Source organism: Etheostoma cragini, chromosome 8, assembly GCF_013103735.1.
Source record: "Etheostoma cragini isolate CJK2018 chromosome 8, CSU_Ecrag_1.0, whole genome shotgun sequence".
NCBI lineage: Eukaryota > Metazoa > Chordata > Actinopteri > Perciformes > Percidae > Etheostoma > Etheostoma cragini.
This window is the reverse complement of record NC_048414.1, coordinates 3,000,912-3,020,602: the sequence shown is the minus strand read 5'-3', so window position 1 is coordinate 3,020,602 and position 19,691 is coordinate 3,000,912. Positions and strand designations below refer to the sequence as shown.

The window sequence follows — 19,691 nt, the reverse complement described above, 5'->3', positions numbered from 1 at the left end:
GATGCCTATTGTCAGCTGGCTGGGTACTACAGCTGTAAATTAGCAGTAGAGGCTAAAGCTGCTCCTTTGAATGTACAGTTAATTAAGGTGGACTGTCCACGACATTACACACTAATAAACTAAGCTAAATGTCTGGGTGTAAGTAGACACACACACACAGATCCACAGATTAAAGGCAACTTGTCCATCATGTTTGAAGAAGAGATCTTTCTTCTTCTTTTTATCAACCCCCCCAATCCATCTTTATCAAATTTCAAATCGAAATTTCGTTTGTTTCTTGTCTAATAAGCTTGAATGCTTATTGTGAACATTTTTTATTTAAGTCTAAAACTGGCCACTGTACCTGTTGTTTCCATGCTGTGGTTGTTGTTGGAAGTTGTCATAAACGATGAATACAATATATATAGATATAGTTAGAGGGCCCTATTTTAACAATCTAAGCGCATGGCGCTGTTTCAAAAGGGTTGTACTTAGTGTCATTCTTAATTCATAGGTGTGTTTTGGGTGTAATATACAATAAACCAATGAGAGTGTCATCTCCTATTCCCTTTAACAGCCAGGCGCATTTGTATCTCGGCGCATTGCTATGATTTTTATTTGTAACAATAACAGTTAAGTTTAGGAATAAGACTGTGGTTTGGATTAAAACAAATCGAGTTTTCTGGGTGAAAGTCTTTTGTTTCTGCCGAGACGTGAAGTTGTGAAATGAAATGAAAGTTTCAGTCACAAACTTTCATTTCTTATACGGTTTGCGCTCCTTCAGTAACTCTGTGCAGATCAGCTGGCTGCACCACCTCACAGCTGTCCGTTTTGGCATAAAAACATTCAACCTTTCATCCAGCTTTCAATTTCCTCCATATTTCCCCCCTGGTTTGACTTTACCAATGTCTCTCTAACTACTGCCACTGGCCTTGAGGACATTTCAGTTGAACAAGGTTTGTTTGTCAGTTAGCCAGCTTTCTCTGCTTTCCTCGGCTTGCCTCGTCATGTGGCCCTGTCCGTCTCGGCTATGTATTGTCACCAATAGAGAAACTTTACTGACTTGTTTCTCCTACCGTTGTTCCGTTCATCTACTAAGATCTACACTAAACAAATGATGCTGCATGTTTCACACACACCCCAAAAAACGGCCTAATGACCCAGACAGTGCGTTAGGTAGAGGCAGAAAAATATCAGTAGACTGTTTGTGATTAAAAAACACTTCTTCTGATGCAACAAGATCAGTTTTTTACACTTTATGTCACAACAAAAGGTAGGAACCAAGGTTACAACATCTCTGTTAGGAAAGCAGATCCGTCAGGAGTTTCCTGCTAAAACTGAACGCATCGCTGGCTCTGTGAGGCACTTTGAAAGAAGCCATCCACAGGTCCTCATAATCATTCTACCTGTACTCCCTCCCCCCCACTTATGACTCCAGTAAAGAGGTCATGATCCACTGAAGCTGAGATAACAACAGAAAGCTCCGGCCTGGTCAGGCAGTCAGGTCAAGGACCTTAAGAGCCACAAGAGGCCCGCCACCCTCTGGGTCATTAATAATTAATGAAACCTGAGGCCAGGACTGGACGCCATGACTAAACACAAAAAGAGTCGAAGCTATAAGCAGTAAAGGGGGGGGGGGGGGGGGGTACTGATAGAGAAAAGGCCCAGAATTCAGCTCGGTCTACAGTCTGTGCTTTCTATATATGCTCTGAAAGCTCCAGACACAACAATCTGCACAACCCAGCGACGTTTGAAAACCAAAAAGTGGAGCGGAAGGGAGAGATTTTGGTTATACATTCAAGTGAGGAAGGAGAAGAGAAAGAAGGGGCTGAGAAAGACAGAAAATAAAGTGTGGTTGCCCGTTGGATAAGGAAAACGTTTATTATTTTAAATTTTTTCATGGAATGAAAAACGGCATGAAAGTCTTTTTGCTCTTTCCCATAAAATCCTGCCGTCCTTAAACATGTACTCAACAAAGCGTGTACTTGCCCTAGAGGTACTACGCCGAGACCTCCATTACGAGCATGGCCTGATGAAAGAGTAGCTAAGGGGGGCTTAGGAGGTTTGGTTCTTAACCCTCCCCCATCGGGCCACATATGAAAGAAGATAGTTGGACATAATATTATATAACCAGTAGTGTTTAGGAGGGGCTATGTGTTTGGATAAGGCGGTCTAATCTTGCTTACGATTCACAGAGTATTTGGTTCACATTGAATTATCTTATATTTGGGGCAATCAGCTTCAGTCTTTGCTGCTTGCTCTTACTTTTTATTCTTATGCAAGTTCACTACTTAGAAGTGGATGTTTCTGTAAATGTTAAACATGACCACACTGATGTTGCCAACATTTCTTGGCTGCACCTAATGTCATATCAATATCATGCCTGGAACCACAATAAGCAACACTCTCTCCACTGTTATTCTTATATGTTGTTATTCTTGGAGCACACCACAGGGAAAACTGATGCTATTTTTTCTTTCTTTTTTTTTTGCAGAGTTTGTCGGACGACTGCGACCCACATGAGGGAATCCATGAGGGGAAAGAGGGCAAGTACCGCCTTCAGGTGACCCAGTTTGTCCAAAGGCTGGAGTACTGGCACAAAGAGCTGACCAACACCTTAGTTACCTCTATCACTGTAATGCCGGTCCATGGCCGTACAGTGGCATACCTGGGCACCGCCGACGGACGCCACATACAGGTAAAGAAATCGTGTTGTTGTGTCTTGAGGAATTTTTAGTGGTTCAGTTTTGTTTTTGTTTTGTTTTTTACAAAAAGTGTCTTTGAAATACTGGCAGGAACCTCATTTGCATGTAAAATACCAGCAGTTAAGCGTACACAGAGAGCCTGAGGCTACAGCAGCCAGTGCGGTTTTCACCGCTCGTTGTTCATGTAAATTGGGCAGGATGTTGGTACATGAGGACTTTAAGCGCCCTGCTGGAGACACAAAACACATCAGCTCCAGGTGCCTCTGCTAGAGGCATGTTGGGGGGCAACTATGACCAAGCACCCAGGACCTTTCTGTTTGCACAGTTTGCTTATCTTTGACCTGTGCTCAGTGAGTCTCCAAGAAGTCCACGTTCCAGTTTGCCATCTGAGTAAACAGTCCCATTTTCCCTGTCATTGTGCAAACCAACATTGGATTACAACCTCCTGATTTGTTTTTGTCAGCTGCTTTCCCCGTCTCATACAGGACCTGTCAATACTGCTTTAGGGGAATTTAGTCACGGGACAGGGCTTTAGTCATGGGATAAAATTAAGGCGGGAACGTGCATAGATAGATGGATAGATGGATGGATGGAATGGGAAATTATAGTGTTACAGCAGTAAAATATCAGTCACACACCACAGAATATAAATGAAATACTAGGAAGTAATATACATACTATACATAAAACATACATGATATAATAGGATAAAATACCATAGCAAATATTTGACTATATACAAGTTGGGAATACAAAAATGTGCAACTGTTTAACTAGTAATGACAAATATGTAGATAAACCCATCGTGCAAGTTGCAGTTAGTGCAGTATTGTGATGTCTCAGAGTCTTATCTAGCACTCAGTGATCAAGTGTTAAAAAGTTTTATTTCCTGTGGTAGGAATGATTTCCTGTAGCGAAGTTGTACCTATCATAAAGACTCAGACTCCTCTCTACCATAATTAATATGCAGTCATTTCTCTTGGTGACACTGGTGGAGGGAAAGCGCTGGTACACATGAGACGGGGCCAAGGCCTCACAGAAGTGGCCTTAACCTTCCTGCTTTCCTCCACTTCTCTTCCTTTTTTTATTAAAGGTTACTGTTTGTGCTCTTTACATCAAGATATGCATCCTTGATCCTTGGCCTTGATTGCATGTTATCTCTTACCTGCAACGTTGACATTTAAACACACTTTAAATAGCAGTTTTTGCCGAGCCTGTTAGAGAGATTTAAAGTGTCTATATAGACAGAGATATCTCTTATATTTAGCAGGTATTTGGCTTCTAAGTTAGCACTGGATTTTGTAATCTGCTGGTCAAAATATGTTGAGGTGAAAATTAGACTAAATCTGGTTGAAATATGAACGTTTTCTTTGACTTTCTCTTCAAAAAAAGACAGTCCCCCCCCTCCTCAAAAGCTACAGATTCAGAAATAACACGTCCTAAGGAAAGCTCATTGTGGGATACTTCAGATATGGTATCAGGGGATCACTAAGGTCTATATAAAAGAGACTTCAGATACAGTATAAGGGGACCACTAAGGTCTATATAAAAGAGACTTCAGATACAGTATTAGGGGACCACTAAGGTCTATATAAAAGAGACTTCAGATACAGTATTAGGGGACCACTAAGGTCTATATAAAAGAGACTTCAGATACAAGATTTGGGGATCACTAAGGTCTATATATAAAAAGCATCCAAAGAGCACCATGTCATGGGACCTTTAAGTGAGGATATGTTTTCATGACTAACCAGACTAATACCTGGCACATGAAATACATTTGTAGCTTTTGGTGTCAGTTCACATGTGGAGTTGGCCTGTTCGATGTCCGTTAGTTGCATTGTTTTGTTTGGAAGAGTCCTACAAACCGCTGATCATCAAGGTAAAATATAGAATTTTGGCATCTTGCATTAATTAAGTCAATATGACTAGCCTGTGTAGGTCCATGTCAGACTGTGACTCACTCTACTCACTTTCCCCCCCTTTTCATGTGGTCACTTACTTTGCCCATCCACTCTAACTGTACACAGCATGCATGCAATGGTTACAGCTGCAAAGTACAGCAAGTGACGTATTTGTGCATCGGTCCTCTGCTGGACCAAAAAACAACAAGAAATGGACATGCATGGAGTGAAAGCTGAATTACATCACGTGTTTTTGAAATACAAGAATGAAAAGACATGCATGGAGAAGAGAAAAAAACAGGCGAGAGAGCCGTGGAAAAAAAGGGGCCGACAGCTGCACGGAATGGGATGGAGGGGGGGCTAGAGGCGGTGGTGGTGGGGTGCGAGGGGGCTTACAAGCCGAACGGCACGTTAATGCTGAACGACGGGCTTCGCTGACACGTTCCCTCGCACGGCATTTTTTGCTCACTGAGCTTCCCGTGCAGCTGTTGCTGTGTTTCTCTACCATCAACCCCCTCCCAGACCCTCTTTACGTTGTTTTGTGTGTGGCTGAACTTCATTGTTTTAGCTGAAGGAGTTTAGAAGGTCTGAAGAGGAGAGCAGCTGCCCTGCACTGAAAAACTTTCCATTTCATCAAATGTGTTCTGCCTCATCATCTGAGACAGAGAGGGAGGGAGACAAGAAGTTGCGACAGAATGAACCGAACACTTAACTTTTATTAGCCATTAGTCCTACGTAAACATGGGTAAAATTATGTCTAATGGTGATAACATTGATTGTTTTAGCAACACGGATTTATGTCTGATCGTGCAGGAGAAACAGACTACAAACTGAATAGATTTGCTTGGAGGTGAGTTTTAAGATATAGAGTGAGAAAAACCAAGGAAAGAAGGTGGAGGCAGAAAAATGGACATCAAAAACAAAAAGTTGGAGAGAAAGAGACACGGTAAGAAAGAAACCTGAGAAGAAAAAAAGGAATGGATTACAAAGGATGATGAAATTGTAGTAGGCCTACAGAACCTGAAGAGGAAAATGAGAACAGGAAAATAACTGAGGGAGACACAGAACAGTGATTTTCTTTTTAATCTTCCGGCTCATTTTCACTTACGTCCTCCATGTCATTCATTTAGTAACATTTTCAAACGGTCCAGCCTTATTTTCATGGCTTCGCATGGCTTTTTTTCTGGTAATCTGGCGAAATTGGAAAACAGAAGTACAGGTTTTAAGCATACTCCAAAATCCATCACAGACCAACTTCCTGTTTTAACCCTCCCATACTGCACTGTCCTATAGCCAGAGATTTTGTTTTTATAACTAGGGGTGGTTGAAAAACAATAGATTCTTAAATGCATTGTGATTCTCTCTAAAACGATTCTATGCTAGATTCTGATAAGTTAATAATCATATATTAAATTCTTTTTATAAATGGATTGATTTTTATTTAAAAGTTACTGTCTCCAGACATGTACAAATCAGAAAACAGAGTGACTAAAAGAGGACGGGATAATGGACAACAACTTAGAGTTCAGGCAAGAGTGCAGGGGAAAAAACACATATAGGCTTTTCATTTACTTCATCACATTACACTTCATGTTTCATGTTCTAAGAAGCCAATTCTCCACCTTTAAACATGACTGATCCTCTGATACGGACGATCACTGAGAGATAAGAGGACTTCAAGAATGTTTAAGGCTAAACATGAAATGACTACACAATAAAAACCTCAGAAGACAAAACTTTTAATTAAAACTTGTGTGTGACAAACACTGCATATGTCAAAATGTAACAAACTCAGATTTCTATGTATATTTTTAAAAATCACGCATGAAAATAAAATATACATAATGTTGCATCGAGCTGCATCGGTAATCAGTTTAGAATCGAATCGTTGGCCTCTGAATCGGAATTGAATCGGAAGGTACCAAGAGATTCCCACCCCTATTTACAACATGGTAGAAATGATCAAAACGATGACAGAAATGATAGATGCAAATGATAACAAAAGGCCCAAGTTGTAATTAACTAGGCTTACACCTCAAGCACCTAGCGGCCATAAGCGACAGTAAGCATCTGTGAGAGGAGGTCGCCTTTGCTTTGGCAGCTCATTTCATTGTTTGTACGACAAAAGAACCTGTCAACTTTTCACGTATTTCAGTTTCCTGGTTGCTCCCAGCAGACTAGAGAAGAGGGAATATGGAGTTAAGGCAGTGAAAGAAAAGAGCGTTGCCCCCCCAATGAACTCGATTCTGGCTCAGGAAGTGTTTCCCTCGGCTCTAGTCGGGCCGCTGTGGGAATAACACAGTGGCCGTGTTTAGATGCCAACCTCCCCCCACCCCGCCACCCCCCCGCTTGCTTAATACAATAAGCTGTAATTTACACCGCTATTACCTCCAGAGAGATGCCTGTTGTATGGCTTCGTCCCCGGCGGAAAGCCACCCATTATACTCGTTGTTGCAAAGCTAACGTTGATCATGAGGCTCAAACAGTGGAAGGAATGACGCTGGAAAACAAGGCTTTTCTGAGGGTGAGGCTAGGGCGAGCGGTGTATCAGCCAACCAACAAAAATCCCATTTAAAGGTTACAATGCTGAGTATTATTAGTATTTACTGGAATCACACACACACACATTCCACTACTCCCATCCCTGCAGTGTCTTGTCAGTGCTTTGTTTTTGGAGAATAAATGGCATTGCTGCTCCATCCTGACACGACAGAAAGAATGTGTGTGCCCATGGACTTTATCTGTGTGTGTGTTTGTGTATGTGTGTGTGTGTTTATGTATGTATGAGTGTGTGTGTGTGTGTGTGTGTGTGTGTGTGTGTGTGTGTGTGTGTGTGTGTGTGTGTGTGTGTGTGTATATATGTTGGGGGATATGGTTGAATTTATAGGGCGTTGTGTAAACCACACACCCCATTAGAGATCATGTTCTGCTCTGTTGTCTCCCAGGCCTGTAATTGCAGCGTAACCACAAATGATAAATGCTGTTCCGTGTGTGCGTGTGCGTGTGCGTGTGCGTGTGCGTGTGCGTGTGTGTGTGTGTGTGTGAAATACTTCCCAACCTGTCTCAGGGGACATCCTCTTGTTCTGTGCCCCCAAACCAGTTGTCTCACGTCTTTTTCAAACCCCTCAACTATGGTAGAAGTTAACTGCTAGACTTAAAGCCTTTTTTAAAGTTATGTCTTTATATCAAAAGAAGCTGAACTCAGGATTATTTTTTTTTATAAACATGTATACTCTTTATTGATCCCCTATGGAGAAATTACAATTTACACTCTGTTGTTATTACACACAGAAGGTGAACTGGCAACTTTCCAGCTACCAGTCCACACTCCACACTCCGGTCCCTAAGGGGACTTGAACCAACAACCCTCCGATTCCCAACCCAACTCCCTACGGACTGAGCTGCCCCAATCACTATCCTAATATTGCAAGATGTTTTGTTGGAAATGCTGAAGCTCACTTATATTGTTTTTTCCATCCAACTCTGGAAAAAATAACAAATATGGAATTTCCCCAGTTATCAAGTGGAAAGGTGTTACTGGACTTTGTTACTTTACTATTCAGGACATTCTCATACCTACAGTTCATTTGCTTCGGTTCAAGTCAGTTGATGAGTTTGTGAACTTGGAGGTTCAGTTTCGTTTCACACCTGGAAAAATCCAAGCGTACCAAAATGAGTCACCACGAACCACGCAAGAACATTCACTCCGCTGTTTGGTGTCACTTGGTTGGGGGGGAGCAGGAAAGTAAATACAGGAAGAAGGTCCTGTGTTCTGGACTAGAACATATTCCTCGCATCTCCATGGTCAAACCACCTCGTTTCATTTAAATAGTCAGACATTGTCGCTGAGACTTCGCTCTGCTTCTTGCCGTCTCCAACTTCATCCGCGGCTGGTTCGTTCACGGATATGCGAGTGACAGCGAGCTTAACCGCAGTCTATTTCTGCAAGCTGCTTCGCTTAGCTTCTCTGTCGCATCGCAGATTGTAAAACACACCTGACTCCAGGAGCCATTTAGCTCGGACTGGTGCTGGGTGTACACATACAGTAGTTGGTGCGGTTTGAGGTCGGATCACGTTCTCACCCCTAACAAGCCGCTCCAGAGTTTGATTGAAAACGTTCCGAGACATCAAGGAGGTGCCGGGACACTTCCGGGTCTGGTCTGCTTTTGGTGCACATCCGAGAGTGTTTACTGCATTCCCACCTGTCCAACCGCACAGCACCAAGGGGGAAAACAAACTCTAGTTCGATTGAACCAAACTAAATGAAGCAGATGTGAAAGACACCTTAAAATCTTTTAATTGGGAATTGCTTTGGCAACATAAATGTCTAACTGATGACCTTTTTTAGAGTTTTAGTTTTCCAAGCTGCTGTAAGGTATGACAAAAACTTCCTATGGCATATAATCAGTGTTGTTTCTTAACCATCCCCACACCTTTGACAGGGTGGACATTTTTAGTTGCCAACAAATTTAACTAATTGATTAATCAATCCGTAAGGGCTGCATTCCAGTTCGGTGTACTAGGGCAAAGGCCTTAATACTGTACAGTTTATGCAGTCTGACTGACACGCCTTAATGGAACAGACAGGTCATTAGTTATGCCTGGGCTTTTTCTGCCATAGGGAGAGAAAGGTAAGACATTTCTTTCTCGACCATGACACTGGACTAAGAGGAAATAACGTAATGAAAGGATTTAAACGCACCTCTGCTTAATGCTAAACTCCAGGGAAGGCAATGCCCAGGAAAAGATGACACAACCTGGATCGTATTCCTTCAGCCGACTCTCTGTTAAGATGTGCTGGCACGGCACCAAAAAACTTGTTGATGTCTTCCACTTTTTCATCCCCGAGGCTTGATTTGTCCTGTGGCTCTATTGTTATGTATGCCAGACTCCGTATAATCTTTCCTTCTTCTTTAATTCATGGCGTGTATCAGTATACAATGTTGTGAAGTGTTTAAAACAAACAAAGCAACGTTGGTAAAACAGCAGTGACAAGGTTGACGAGTGAAGAAAATCACACATCCTAAACAGGTGTCCTCAGCTGACCTGTGATGATGTTCGCTGCTTTTTAAAAAAAAAGTAGTATTTTCACTGGCAACAAACACCAAATATCTGGCAAACCAGGCACCTCTTGGCTTTTAGTGCTTCTCTTTGACTTGATTTGATTGTAGGCTACTGCATCTATAGCAACAGATGTAGCCAGTGTATAAGCCCTGCTTGTTAGACCTATTGGCAAAGTTTGGCTTTAGCCACAAGAAGTGCAAGTACTAGCTGGTTGAGAGAAAATATTGAAAACTGGCCATACAAGCCACCAATAGTTTGTCTAGTGGTGAGTTAAGTGTCTCAGAAGGTTCTTGCTAAAGCTGTGCCAGACTCATGAAAGTGTTGTTGCCGTTACATTAGTCTATCTCTATGAAGTTCCACTTCTGGGATTGCTCTGTTGCCCCCGGGAATTCCACCAGATGTCCCTGTTTTAGGCCAGATGTCCGTTACCTGATGCTTTTCTTGTGTTGGAAATTTTAACTTGGATTTTATGAGGACTATGGTTGACTGCTCCTCAGATCTCTGCAGGATAAATCCAGACAGCTAGCTAGACTATCTGTCCAATCTGAGTTTTCTGTTGCACGATTAAAAAAACTGTTGAACATACACACGTTCCGCCAAAACAAGTTCCTTCCCGAGGTTGTTTTGCAGCAGCAACGTGGCTCTGTCCGGCGCTTAGTTACCCACAACGATTGTGATTAGTTTTAAGAAATGCTGATAAACCAGAGCACGTTTTTCTCCCATCCCAGAATGCTGTGTGGACAAACCAGACCCTCCTTTGCTGTGTTGTGGAGGAAGGTCTGGCAAAGCGACACTATGGTTACTTTGACCAAATGCCCCTTTGAAACCATTGCAATGACGTGTCCTCCTTTTTTCAGGTGCTGTTCTCTCGATTTACCTCTCCTCACGTCAACATCCGCCTGGACTCGAGACCCGTCTCCGCCAGCGTAGCACTGCTGGACGCTGACGGCTCAAACGGAACCCTGCTAATGGCCACGGGGAATAAGGTGCAGTGTTGTAATGTAACAAAGTACAAATACTTTGCTTCTGTACTTGAGAAGAATTTCCGTGTGTATGTACTTCACTTTGTTATTCATATTTTTAAAAAACCTTTTTTTTTTTTTAAGATAAATTTTGGGCATTTTAGGCCTTTATTGACAGGACAGCTGAAGACATGAAAGTGGAAAGGCGGGGGGGGGGGGGGGGATGACATGCAGCAAAGGGCTGCAGGTCGGAGTCTAACCCAGGCTCTCTGCGCCGAGGAGTAACCTCTGGATATGGGCACTCACTCTACCAATTGTGCTATCCGGGCACCCGAAAACTTTTACTTTTATTCCACCACATTTCCCTTAAGCATCTTAGTTAATCGTTACTACAAAATACAATCTGAAGAAATCAGTTACACCAGAAAAAAGCTGCTTCGGTGAATCATTGGTCCCATTTTGCCAAGACCCTCCATTCCAGTTGATGACCTAAGGCCAGGTTTGTCGCCAAGCGGCAAAAAGTATAATGACTGAGCTCCTACTGCAAGCTCTTCGGCCATGGTAACAGACGATAACAGTGGTGATGAAGATAACGTTACACACCTTTGGTCATACAGTTCATAAAACAGGTTTTTTTTTACGTTTACTTCTAACACTTAAGTACTTTTAATATAAAAAATTACTTTTGACCCTTAAAGGTGCTCTAAGCGATGTTGGGTGATCTTACTTCTTGTTTACATTCAAAGTGTTGTAAAACAAAACGGCCATTTTCCGGTAAGGTACTTGGGACTTAAGTATTGCTTTCAAGTACTTTATAGAAGACTGACAAGGGTGGGATTAGAACCACAAAAATGAAGGACAAAAATGCATCTTTTGGAGCTTTCCTCAGCAAAATGGGGAGAGGTTTGAGAACAACGTTGTGCCTTGTAGAGACATATTGCTATCCTACACATTCGGTAGTTTTAGACAGTCCTGTGTTCATCTCTGTTCACCATAACAAGAGCACAATCTGTGCAAAAAAATTATTTCACCGAAAGCAACAAAACAACAGTAAACAGGGAATCAAGAGTCAGAGACAACAGATAAAAGAGAATAAGTTCCTAGAGGCTTACCTCTAGGGTTCTGCTACCAAACACTTCTTCTAATCCATTTGTGGCTGAGGGGAAATACTTTATTTGTTTGTTGGACAGAAATGAAAAAACACAACTTACTTACATCTTCCTCTTCTTAGGTCACTATGGTCCCTCTGATTGGCCCCGGCTGTGCTCAGCTGACCACCTGTACTTCCTGTTTGTTGTCGTCACGGGTGACAGAATGTGGCTGGTGTGATGGACGCTGCACCAGAGCTAACCAGTGTCCCTCCTCCTCCCTCTGGACTCAGGACCACTGCACACCCGTCATTACTAAGGTAACCACGGCGACTTGTCAGCATGGAGATAATCAGGACAGGAGACTCACTTTTTTTAACTAATTCATCACTGGCCACTTTCACTGTTTTGTCAGCAAAATACATTTTTGGAATACAAAACATGTATTCAATCAATAACTTAATTTCATCAGAAGGGATGGGCAGCAAATCCCCAAAATGAGTTATGGCACCAAACATTATACAAATTAAAACAAATCAAATAAAAAAATCATAATGCAAAACCTACCAAACACAATGGCAATGTGACAACTTTTAAACTCTGGCCTTTTTGAGTGTATAAACAGGTGCCATGGCATATAGATTTGACTTTTTGAGGTTTTTTAACTGGTGTTAGTTGTACACCAAGCCCTGGGTTTCCTGTTTTGCCTATGAGACGATGAAAGCTCAAAAGGACCAATCTAGATCTTGCCCCTTATGAGGTCATAAGTGGAAAGGTTGCCCCCCTTTCTCTGCTTTGCCCACCCAGAGAATTGGCCCCACCCATTAGAGAGAGACTTTATGGCTTTCGAACAAGCAAAGTGGTAGTTGGTCAAGGCCACACTCCCAGCCTCCACCTTGCCACACCCCCCTCTGAATTTTGGGAAAGAGACTTCAGAGACAGTATTAGGGGACCACTAAGGTCTATATAAAAGAGACTTCAGATACAGTATTAGGGGACCACTAAGGTCTATATAAAAGAGACTTCAGAGACAGTATTAGGGGACCACTAAGGTCTATATAAAAGAGACTTCAGATACAGTATTAAGGGACCACTAAGGTCTATATAAAAGAGACTTCAGAGACAGTATTAGGGGACCACTAAGGTCTATAGAAAAACATCCAAAGAGCACCATGTTATGGGACCTTTAACAATCATTCACTTCACTGCTGTTTCCAAAACCTGAACCTAAACCTAAACGTAAACCTGAGTAACTAACGCTCTCTCTCTCTCTACTTGCATTTCAAAACCAGCTCATATCAGGGAGTCTGTGGACGCTGAGAACTGTATTTGTCTCTACTAAGTTGCGTTTGTGAAGGCCACAATGATTCCTGACATACCAGCCCTTTTACAGCACCGCTGTCCTATTAAACACTGCTCTGACATTGTGAGGCTTTACTGGGCTCAGTGTGGGTGGTGTTCATTCTTGCTGACTTTAATGTTGCACCCCATGCTGTCAGAGTGTCTCCATGTCAAATAAAAACACAATGCCAAGATAGCTCCGCTGCCCTAAATGCAACAAAACGTTTAATAGAACGAGAACCTCTAAAAACACCTCATTTTATAGGGACGGCCACGCTATTTCTTTTGCCACGCTATCAGAAATAGGGCAGACGCACAATGTCGTCGTGGTTGCCTTTTAAATGATACATTGATTAACAGCACAAAACAGACAGAGAGCAGTCTGGTTTCAGATCAAACCGGTTCAAAGTTCTTTGTGAAAACTAAAGGGATAAAGTCCCTACCCTGTCAGTTTAGAAAATGAGAAAACAAATAAACCTGGAACAACACCAGGGAGCAGGAAGCAAATAATGTATTCCAAAAGTTGTATTCATTTGGAGAAACGTAAGTTCTACTCCACTAGTGTAGTTGATGAAAGGAATTATTAAGGGCTGCATCTAACGATTATTTTCATTTTCAAAATATCTGTCAACAATTTTCTCGATTCATCGACTAGTTTGGTGTCTATATGTCCAGATAGTGTTTTCCAAAGCCCAGAATTTCGTCCTCACTTGTTTTATTTTGTCCACTACTCAAAAAATTCACATTTAAGATTAGCTGAAATCATAATTTTTATTCTTTTTTTTTTTTTTTTCTTAAGAAATGACTCTGACCTTTAGGGGGTCTCAGACCCAAATAAGAATGTGACACGGATATGGTGCCTTGCAAAAACAAAACCTGCTTTATCAGTAATTTCATTAGTCAATCATCTCTGAGCTAGCTGCTGAACAACAACTTAAGCTAAGGTTTTTAGACACTATTAACTCTATGATGGAACTAAACCAGACTCTTTATAAGTCACAGTCATAACAACCAATTCAGCCATTTTTGTTTGCTTATGTTTCAATTTGGTTTCTAATCTGCGCCGTGAGATGACCAACTACTTCTCTGGGGACGACCAACGTTAAACAGTCTCCTGCTCTCTAAAAAGTGTCTAAAATCAAAAAAATAAATGTTTGAAATTTAAATGTTTCTTGTGTGTGCATTAGATTTTTCCGACCTCTGCACCAATACGAGGCTCTACAGCCGTGACAGTGTGCGGCAGGAACTTTGGCTTCGAGAAGACGGAGAGCTTCACGGCTTCTCTGGTAACAGTGGAGGTGGCAGGAGCTCCCTGCAAACTCTCCAGACAAGACAACATCAACAGGTGTGTGTGCGTGCGTGTGTGTGCTTTGCAAAGTTGTTGATGCACTAGTTTTTGTATGCCAGTGTGCATACTTTGTGCATTTTAAAATGAGCCCTGTTCCTGCACGTCTGAAAAGCCACCTTAGAGGCAGGTAGAGACAGTGTGTTAAGTGGTGGGTGTTTCCCAGATAAAGTGACCCATACACTGGCGTCTTATAGGGGCAGAGCAGGAGTTTAATAGCGGATATTGTGTTTAAGGAAGAATGTTAAGAAGGCCCCCCTCCTTCTCTCCCGAAGTCTGCCGCATTCAACACATGACTCCTCTAACTGAAAAATTGCTGGTAAAAATCGCTGCATCCAGACTTTTCAACCACCCATACCCACTGGAACTATGTCCCATTCAAAAGCCCCTTTTGCTAAAAGCAATCTCATTACAAATTGTGGGGGGGAAAAAACACTACTAACCCAATCCCAAGATGAAGATCGTGTCTTTGTGCATTACTGCTGGGCAGTAGATCATCATTGAATTAGGATAAATGCTAGGTGGCTGTGCCAGGGTATAATGCCTGGTCTGTGTGTTTTCTGGGGGGGTTGTGTTTAGCTGGACTGAGATGCAGTGTTCCCCGGTGTTCAGTGGGAACTTCACCCCGTCAGGACACACAGTGAGGGTCACCAGCGGCCATAAGGTAGCCACAATGGAGGGCTTCACCTTCGTGGTAAGAATGCCGTTTTTCCTTGTCTTCGGATGCACTTGAAAAATCTAAGACTGTGTTAAAATAATCAATTCTACAGTTAAAATCAATCTTTGTTTATAGATCAATCAATAAAAATGTTACACAATGTTCGTCCACCAACCAACTTTTAGAGGTAAATTCTTAATGTTAACATCAACCTGGTGCATTATAAAAAGTATTTGAGGGTTAATTGTACAATTTACAACTTAAGTTCTCTAAGAATCACCTTTATATCCAAGCAAAATTGGTATTGTAACTGAAAGTTCTCTAACCTTATTGATATTGAATTGTTGTATTGGGATTGAACACTGTGGATCGGAATTGAATCAATTCAGGAACCTATTGGTGCTACACAGCCCTAGAAAAATCTGTGTATTGTGTGAAGTGGTTTAATATCAGTTATGTAGTTATTTAAAAGGGTCTGGTGCTCTTTGCGTCCAGGACCCTGTGATCCATGAAATCTTCCCGACATTCGGGCCGAAGTCCGGAAACACCATGCTGACCATCAGGGGAGCCTTCCTGGATACCGGGGACCAGCAAGAGGTGACAATAGGGAACGTAGCCTGTAAGATCCAGAGGTCAGTTCACAGCCCCTTTATTTTCTTTCTCTTTTTCTTTCTGTTTCTCATTCTCTCTGTGTCACTGCATAACAGCAACAGCTTTTTAAAGTCAACATTGAATGTCAAGTGGCTGTTGTATTTTCTCTGCCTTTTTCTTTCTTTCTTAAAAAGGAATTAGGGAGGTTGTAGAGTTCAGTACAAACGTACTGCAGAGGGATTACTCTTAAATGTGTCTTGACATTGCTGTAAGTTTACTGGGAACATTTTGCCTGTGAACTGGAGGGCCGGTCAAAGGTCATCCTGTCTTTCTTTTTCTCTTGCTTTTCCTGCTCTTGTCCTCATTCTGTCTCCTCGCCCGCTAAATCAGCAACTCTCAATCAGCATCTCTGTACACTAGACAGCTACAGCGGATAACCCATTCTATTTGCACAATGAGTTTCAGCTTCTCCCTTTTTTAATTCCAAGGTCTAAAACCAAACAATAAAAATAATTTAAAATATGTACATATTTGTTATTCAATATTTTAAAAAAATATGGTTCCAGCGGCAATCGCACTGATAAAAAAGCTTTAAGAAAAATTGCACAATTTGCACAGCCTGTATTTTTGTAGGCCTATATATGTTGTTTATTTTTTCATTCATTTGTTTTTAGAATGTATGGTTGTCAGCTTTAAGTCATTTCATTGCTATTTATTAGATATTCTAAATTAGCACTGGAGCATTTTAACTGTTATGTATGCTATCTGTGGTGTCCCATACTGTCATTCTAACTGCACAACAAATTTACCTACCAATACAAATAAAGGAACCTGAACCTGAACAGTGGACAACGGCTACCCCTGTACATACTAGCACCACAATATCTTCTGTGTTTACTCATTCCCTCATCCTAACCTCTACCGTCAGCTCGACGTCCACCATGCTCACCTGTAAGACGCCTCCACACGCAGTTCCCTCCAAGCTACCCGTGAAGCTGATGGTGGATTCAGTGGAGCGCCACGCGCCTGAGCAGTTCACCTACAACCAGGACCCCATCATCAAGAGCATCCAGCCCTCGCGCTCCTTCATCAGGTCAGAGTTCTAGTCATTCCGACTTGGGGTTTTCTTATTGTTGTGTTCTCCGTACAGGGTTTTCGCCAGAAAAGTTGTTAGGCCTGGAGGCAAGTGCCTTTTTTTGACGCAAGCCCTGCTGGGGCCGTCCCAGACTAATGGCAGCTTTATTGTAGATCCAAATAGTTTCTGTGAAAACAGAATTATGGAGGGAATCACGAAAGTCAGAAAAAGCTATAATTCAGATTCCATAGAGCCCTATATTAAGTCAAAGCTTAAAGCTAACTGGAAAATATGACTACATCTAAGTTTCCAACCAAGCCGTCACCCTTTTACCAGTTTAAAAAACTTGCTTAGGCCCGATGGGGGGCAACATAGGCCCGGTTGGCCACCAGGCTTGCAATACACTTGGGGGAAACCCTGCCATGGTGTTTATCGACGCCGATTAATTTAGGCGATTGCTCTGGTGCTGCAAGAAGATGCGCTGGATGACCGTTACCTTCCCCTCTCTGCAGGGTAAATCCAGGCAGCTAGCTTGACTATCTGTCCAATCTAAATTTACTGTTGCACAACTAAAAACCATCCTCCACATCTGTGTGGTGGCCAGCACTGACCTGCTGACACTTTGGGATTGTCAGAAATGGTTTGGATATCAGTATTTGTCGTCGTCAACCGGATAAATTTCCTCACAAATTTGAGCTCTTGCATGCTTCTTAACCTCAGGGAGGTAACGGAGAGAGAAAGCCAGGGCGCATGTGATTGACAACGTCTGCGAATGGGTCGAGACAGATTGATGCTTTAGTTTTACACCAGGAGGAAATGGTTTTCAGTCTTATTGTTGTGTTTTTTCATCGGTGTGACACTTTGGGATTGTCAGAAATGGTTTGGAAAACAGTATTTGTAAATGTCAACTTAATTTATTTCCTCCAAATGTAAGCTCTTGCTCTTTCTTCAGTTAACACCAAAAGGAGGTACAAGAGTGGAAAAGGTGAGGGTGAATGTGACTGAGAATGTCTGCGGGTGAGAAGAGACATATTACTGCTTTTAGTTTTACAGCAGGAGGAAACGAGTGGGAGGTGACGAGTGGCTAAACTGCTAATGCTAACAGCAGGTCCTTCCCAGTGGGGATCTACTGTGTCTCTGTCTGATGCTCATGCTATTCCCCCCCCCCCTCCTCCATCTCACTGTAGCGGAGGCTGCACGGTGTCTGCTCACGGCTTCTTCCTCCAGTCCGGCCTCCAGCCCCAGATGGTCCTCACCACCGGCCAGGAAGCTGAGGTCTTCCATGTTGTGAGTACAAATAAAAAGGTCCCATATTCCAAAATGAGATATCTATCATTTGGATTACAAAGTTTGCACAATCTGAGTTAAGGTTAAGCCTTGGTGGAGCAACGTAATTTACAGTGTAGATCCTCCCTTGGGAAACATTTCCCTCGTGGCTATTTTTTCAGAAGGACCTTTTCCTGGAACACAAGAATATTTAATTTTTATTTAGCCAGGAATATCCTTGAGATTTAAATCTCTTTTTTCAAGAGAGACCAGGTTTTAGCTCTTTCCTCCCAAAATGTCCCTGCTCCTGAGGTAATACTTCTTAGTGTGCTAACAGATCTTGAAGTACAGTGTAGTGCTAATATGTAATCTCCATTAGCCTCAATAACTAGTCCTTAACCGTCTGAGGACAGAAGAGGCACCGGCGAGTCCCAAGCGATGTTTGACAAAACTCCTAAAAAGCAAGGTTACAAAATTTTATTTTAGACCTTTGTTTACTATTTTATTCATATAATACGTTTGCAAACTCCTTTCAGGCACCAAAACAATTGAATGGATGTTTGTTTGCACAAGAGATTTGAGAAATATTTCCACTTTAGCGTCAAATTATTGCTTTATACATTGGTCTGGAACAATTATGGGCCTCAACATACAGAAAGCTGAGTTTGGTCTGAATATTTTGATAAGAAACACATGGGGATGAGGCTATATGTAAAATTCCATTAAAAGGAGAATTGAAGACGTTAACTAAAAATCCAAATTAGCAATTGCAATGGGATTTTTTTTTTATTCTACCAACAGTTAAGTGCACATAGCGAAATAAGAGCTAGAGAAATGAACAAGCCAGAGATCATTGCTGCTTTGGAGACGGGCTTCTTTCCTTTCTGGCAGGCAGTCTCCCTGTTGGCATCTCCGAACGTCTCCTATACAGCACATGTTCAACCATCACATCAACATCATGAGCTTTTCTGGAGATGAAGTGGAAACGCAAACGTGAATAAATGACTTAGTTCCTGAGTTCATTTCCTCTGGCTCCTTATATGGTTTCACGAGATCCATTAGAAATATATAAAAATGAAACAGCAGGCAAAATGGGAAAATAAACATTTTGAATTCCTTGCTGCCGCATTCATGGTTTTGTGATTAAACATACTAACGCCCCCGAAAAGGATCTAGAAGAAATAAAATAGTTCTTGACAGTGGAAAAGACCTCAACAAACACAAGAAGAAGGGAAATGGAAAATCCACAGTCTGTGGATCACACAGTCACAGTGATCTGTAGGATCCAGCTGTTACCTCTGACTCACGCACAGCAGCAGAGCGAGGCCTTTAGGATGCTCCGGCGCTCCTCACCGCCGTCAGATGCTATTCTACTCATTGCAGGAAAATGATATTGCATGCTTGAAGCATGTCATCGCTCTCTTAGACTGGCTGGCCTTTACAGGGACCAGGCCTGGAGGTGTTATAAATTATCCGACCCTGACACTCACCAGGCTTTCACCGTGCTGTCTGCAGGCCGTTAAAAAGGTCTGGAATTGATCTAGCTTAATTATTAAGGCCTCCAAATGTGTAAAATGTCATCCAGGTCATAAGTTAAAGGAAACAGTACTTGGTTTTACTTAGACTTACAACATTTTAAGGTTTCATCTGTGCCAAGTGACACCTACAGATTCTAGTATATATGTATGAAAAATGCAAAATGACATGTTTCAA

The 19,691-nt window shown here is 42.0% G+C and overlaps 1 protein-coding gene across 2 annotated transcripts in view; it reads left to right on the top strand.

The window, feature by feature from the left end:
* Positions 1-19,691, top strand: part of met (MET proto-oncogene, receptor tyrosine kinase) — a 75,044-nt gene that overhangs the window by 25,313 nt on the left and 30,040 nt on the right. For both annotated transcript variants that reach the window (XM_034879085.1, XM_034879084.1), the window contains exons 3-10: positions 2,474-2,677; positions 10,510-10,638; positions 11,846-12,022; positions 14,231-14,388; positions 14,968-15,082; positions 15,542-15,678; positions 16,566-16,730; positions 17,900-17,999. In XM_034879085.1, coding sequence (XP_034734976.1) covers positions 2,474-2,677; positions 10,510-10,638; positions 11,846-12,022; positions 14,231-14,388; positions 14,968-15,082; positions 15,542-15,678; positions 16,566-16,730; positions 17,900-17,999 — 1,185 coding nt within the window. The remainder of the gene's footprint in view (positions 1-2,473; positions 2,678-10,509; positions 10,639-11,845; positions 12,023-14,230; positions 14,389-14,967; positions 15,083-15,541; positions 15,679-16,565; positions 16,731-17,899; positions 18,000-19,691) is intronic.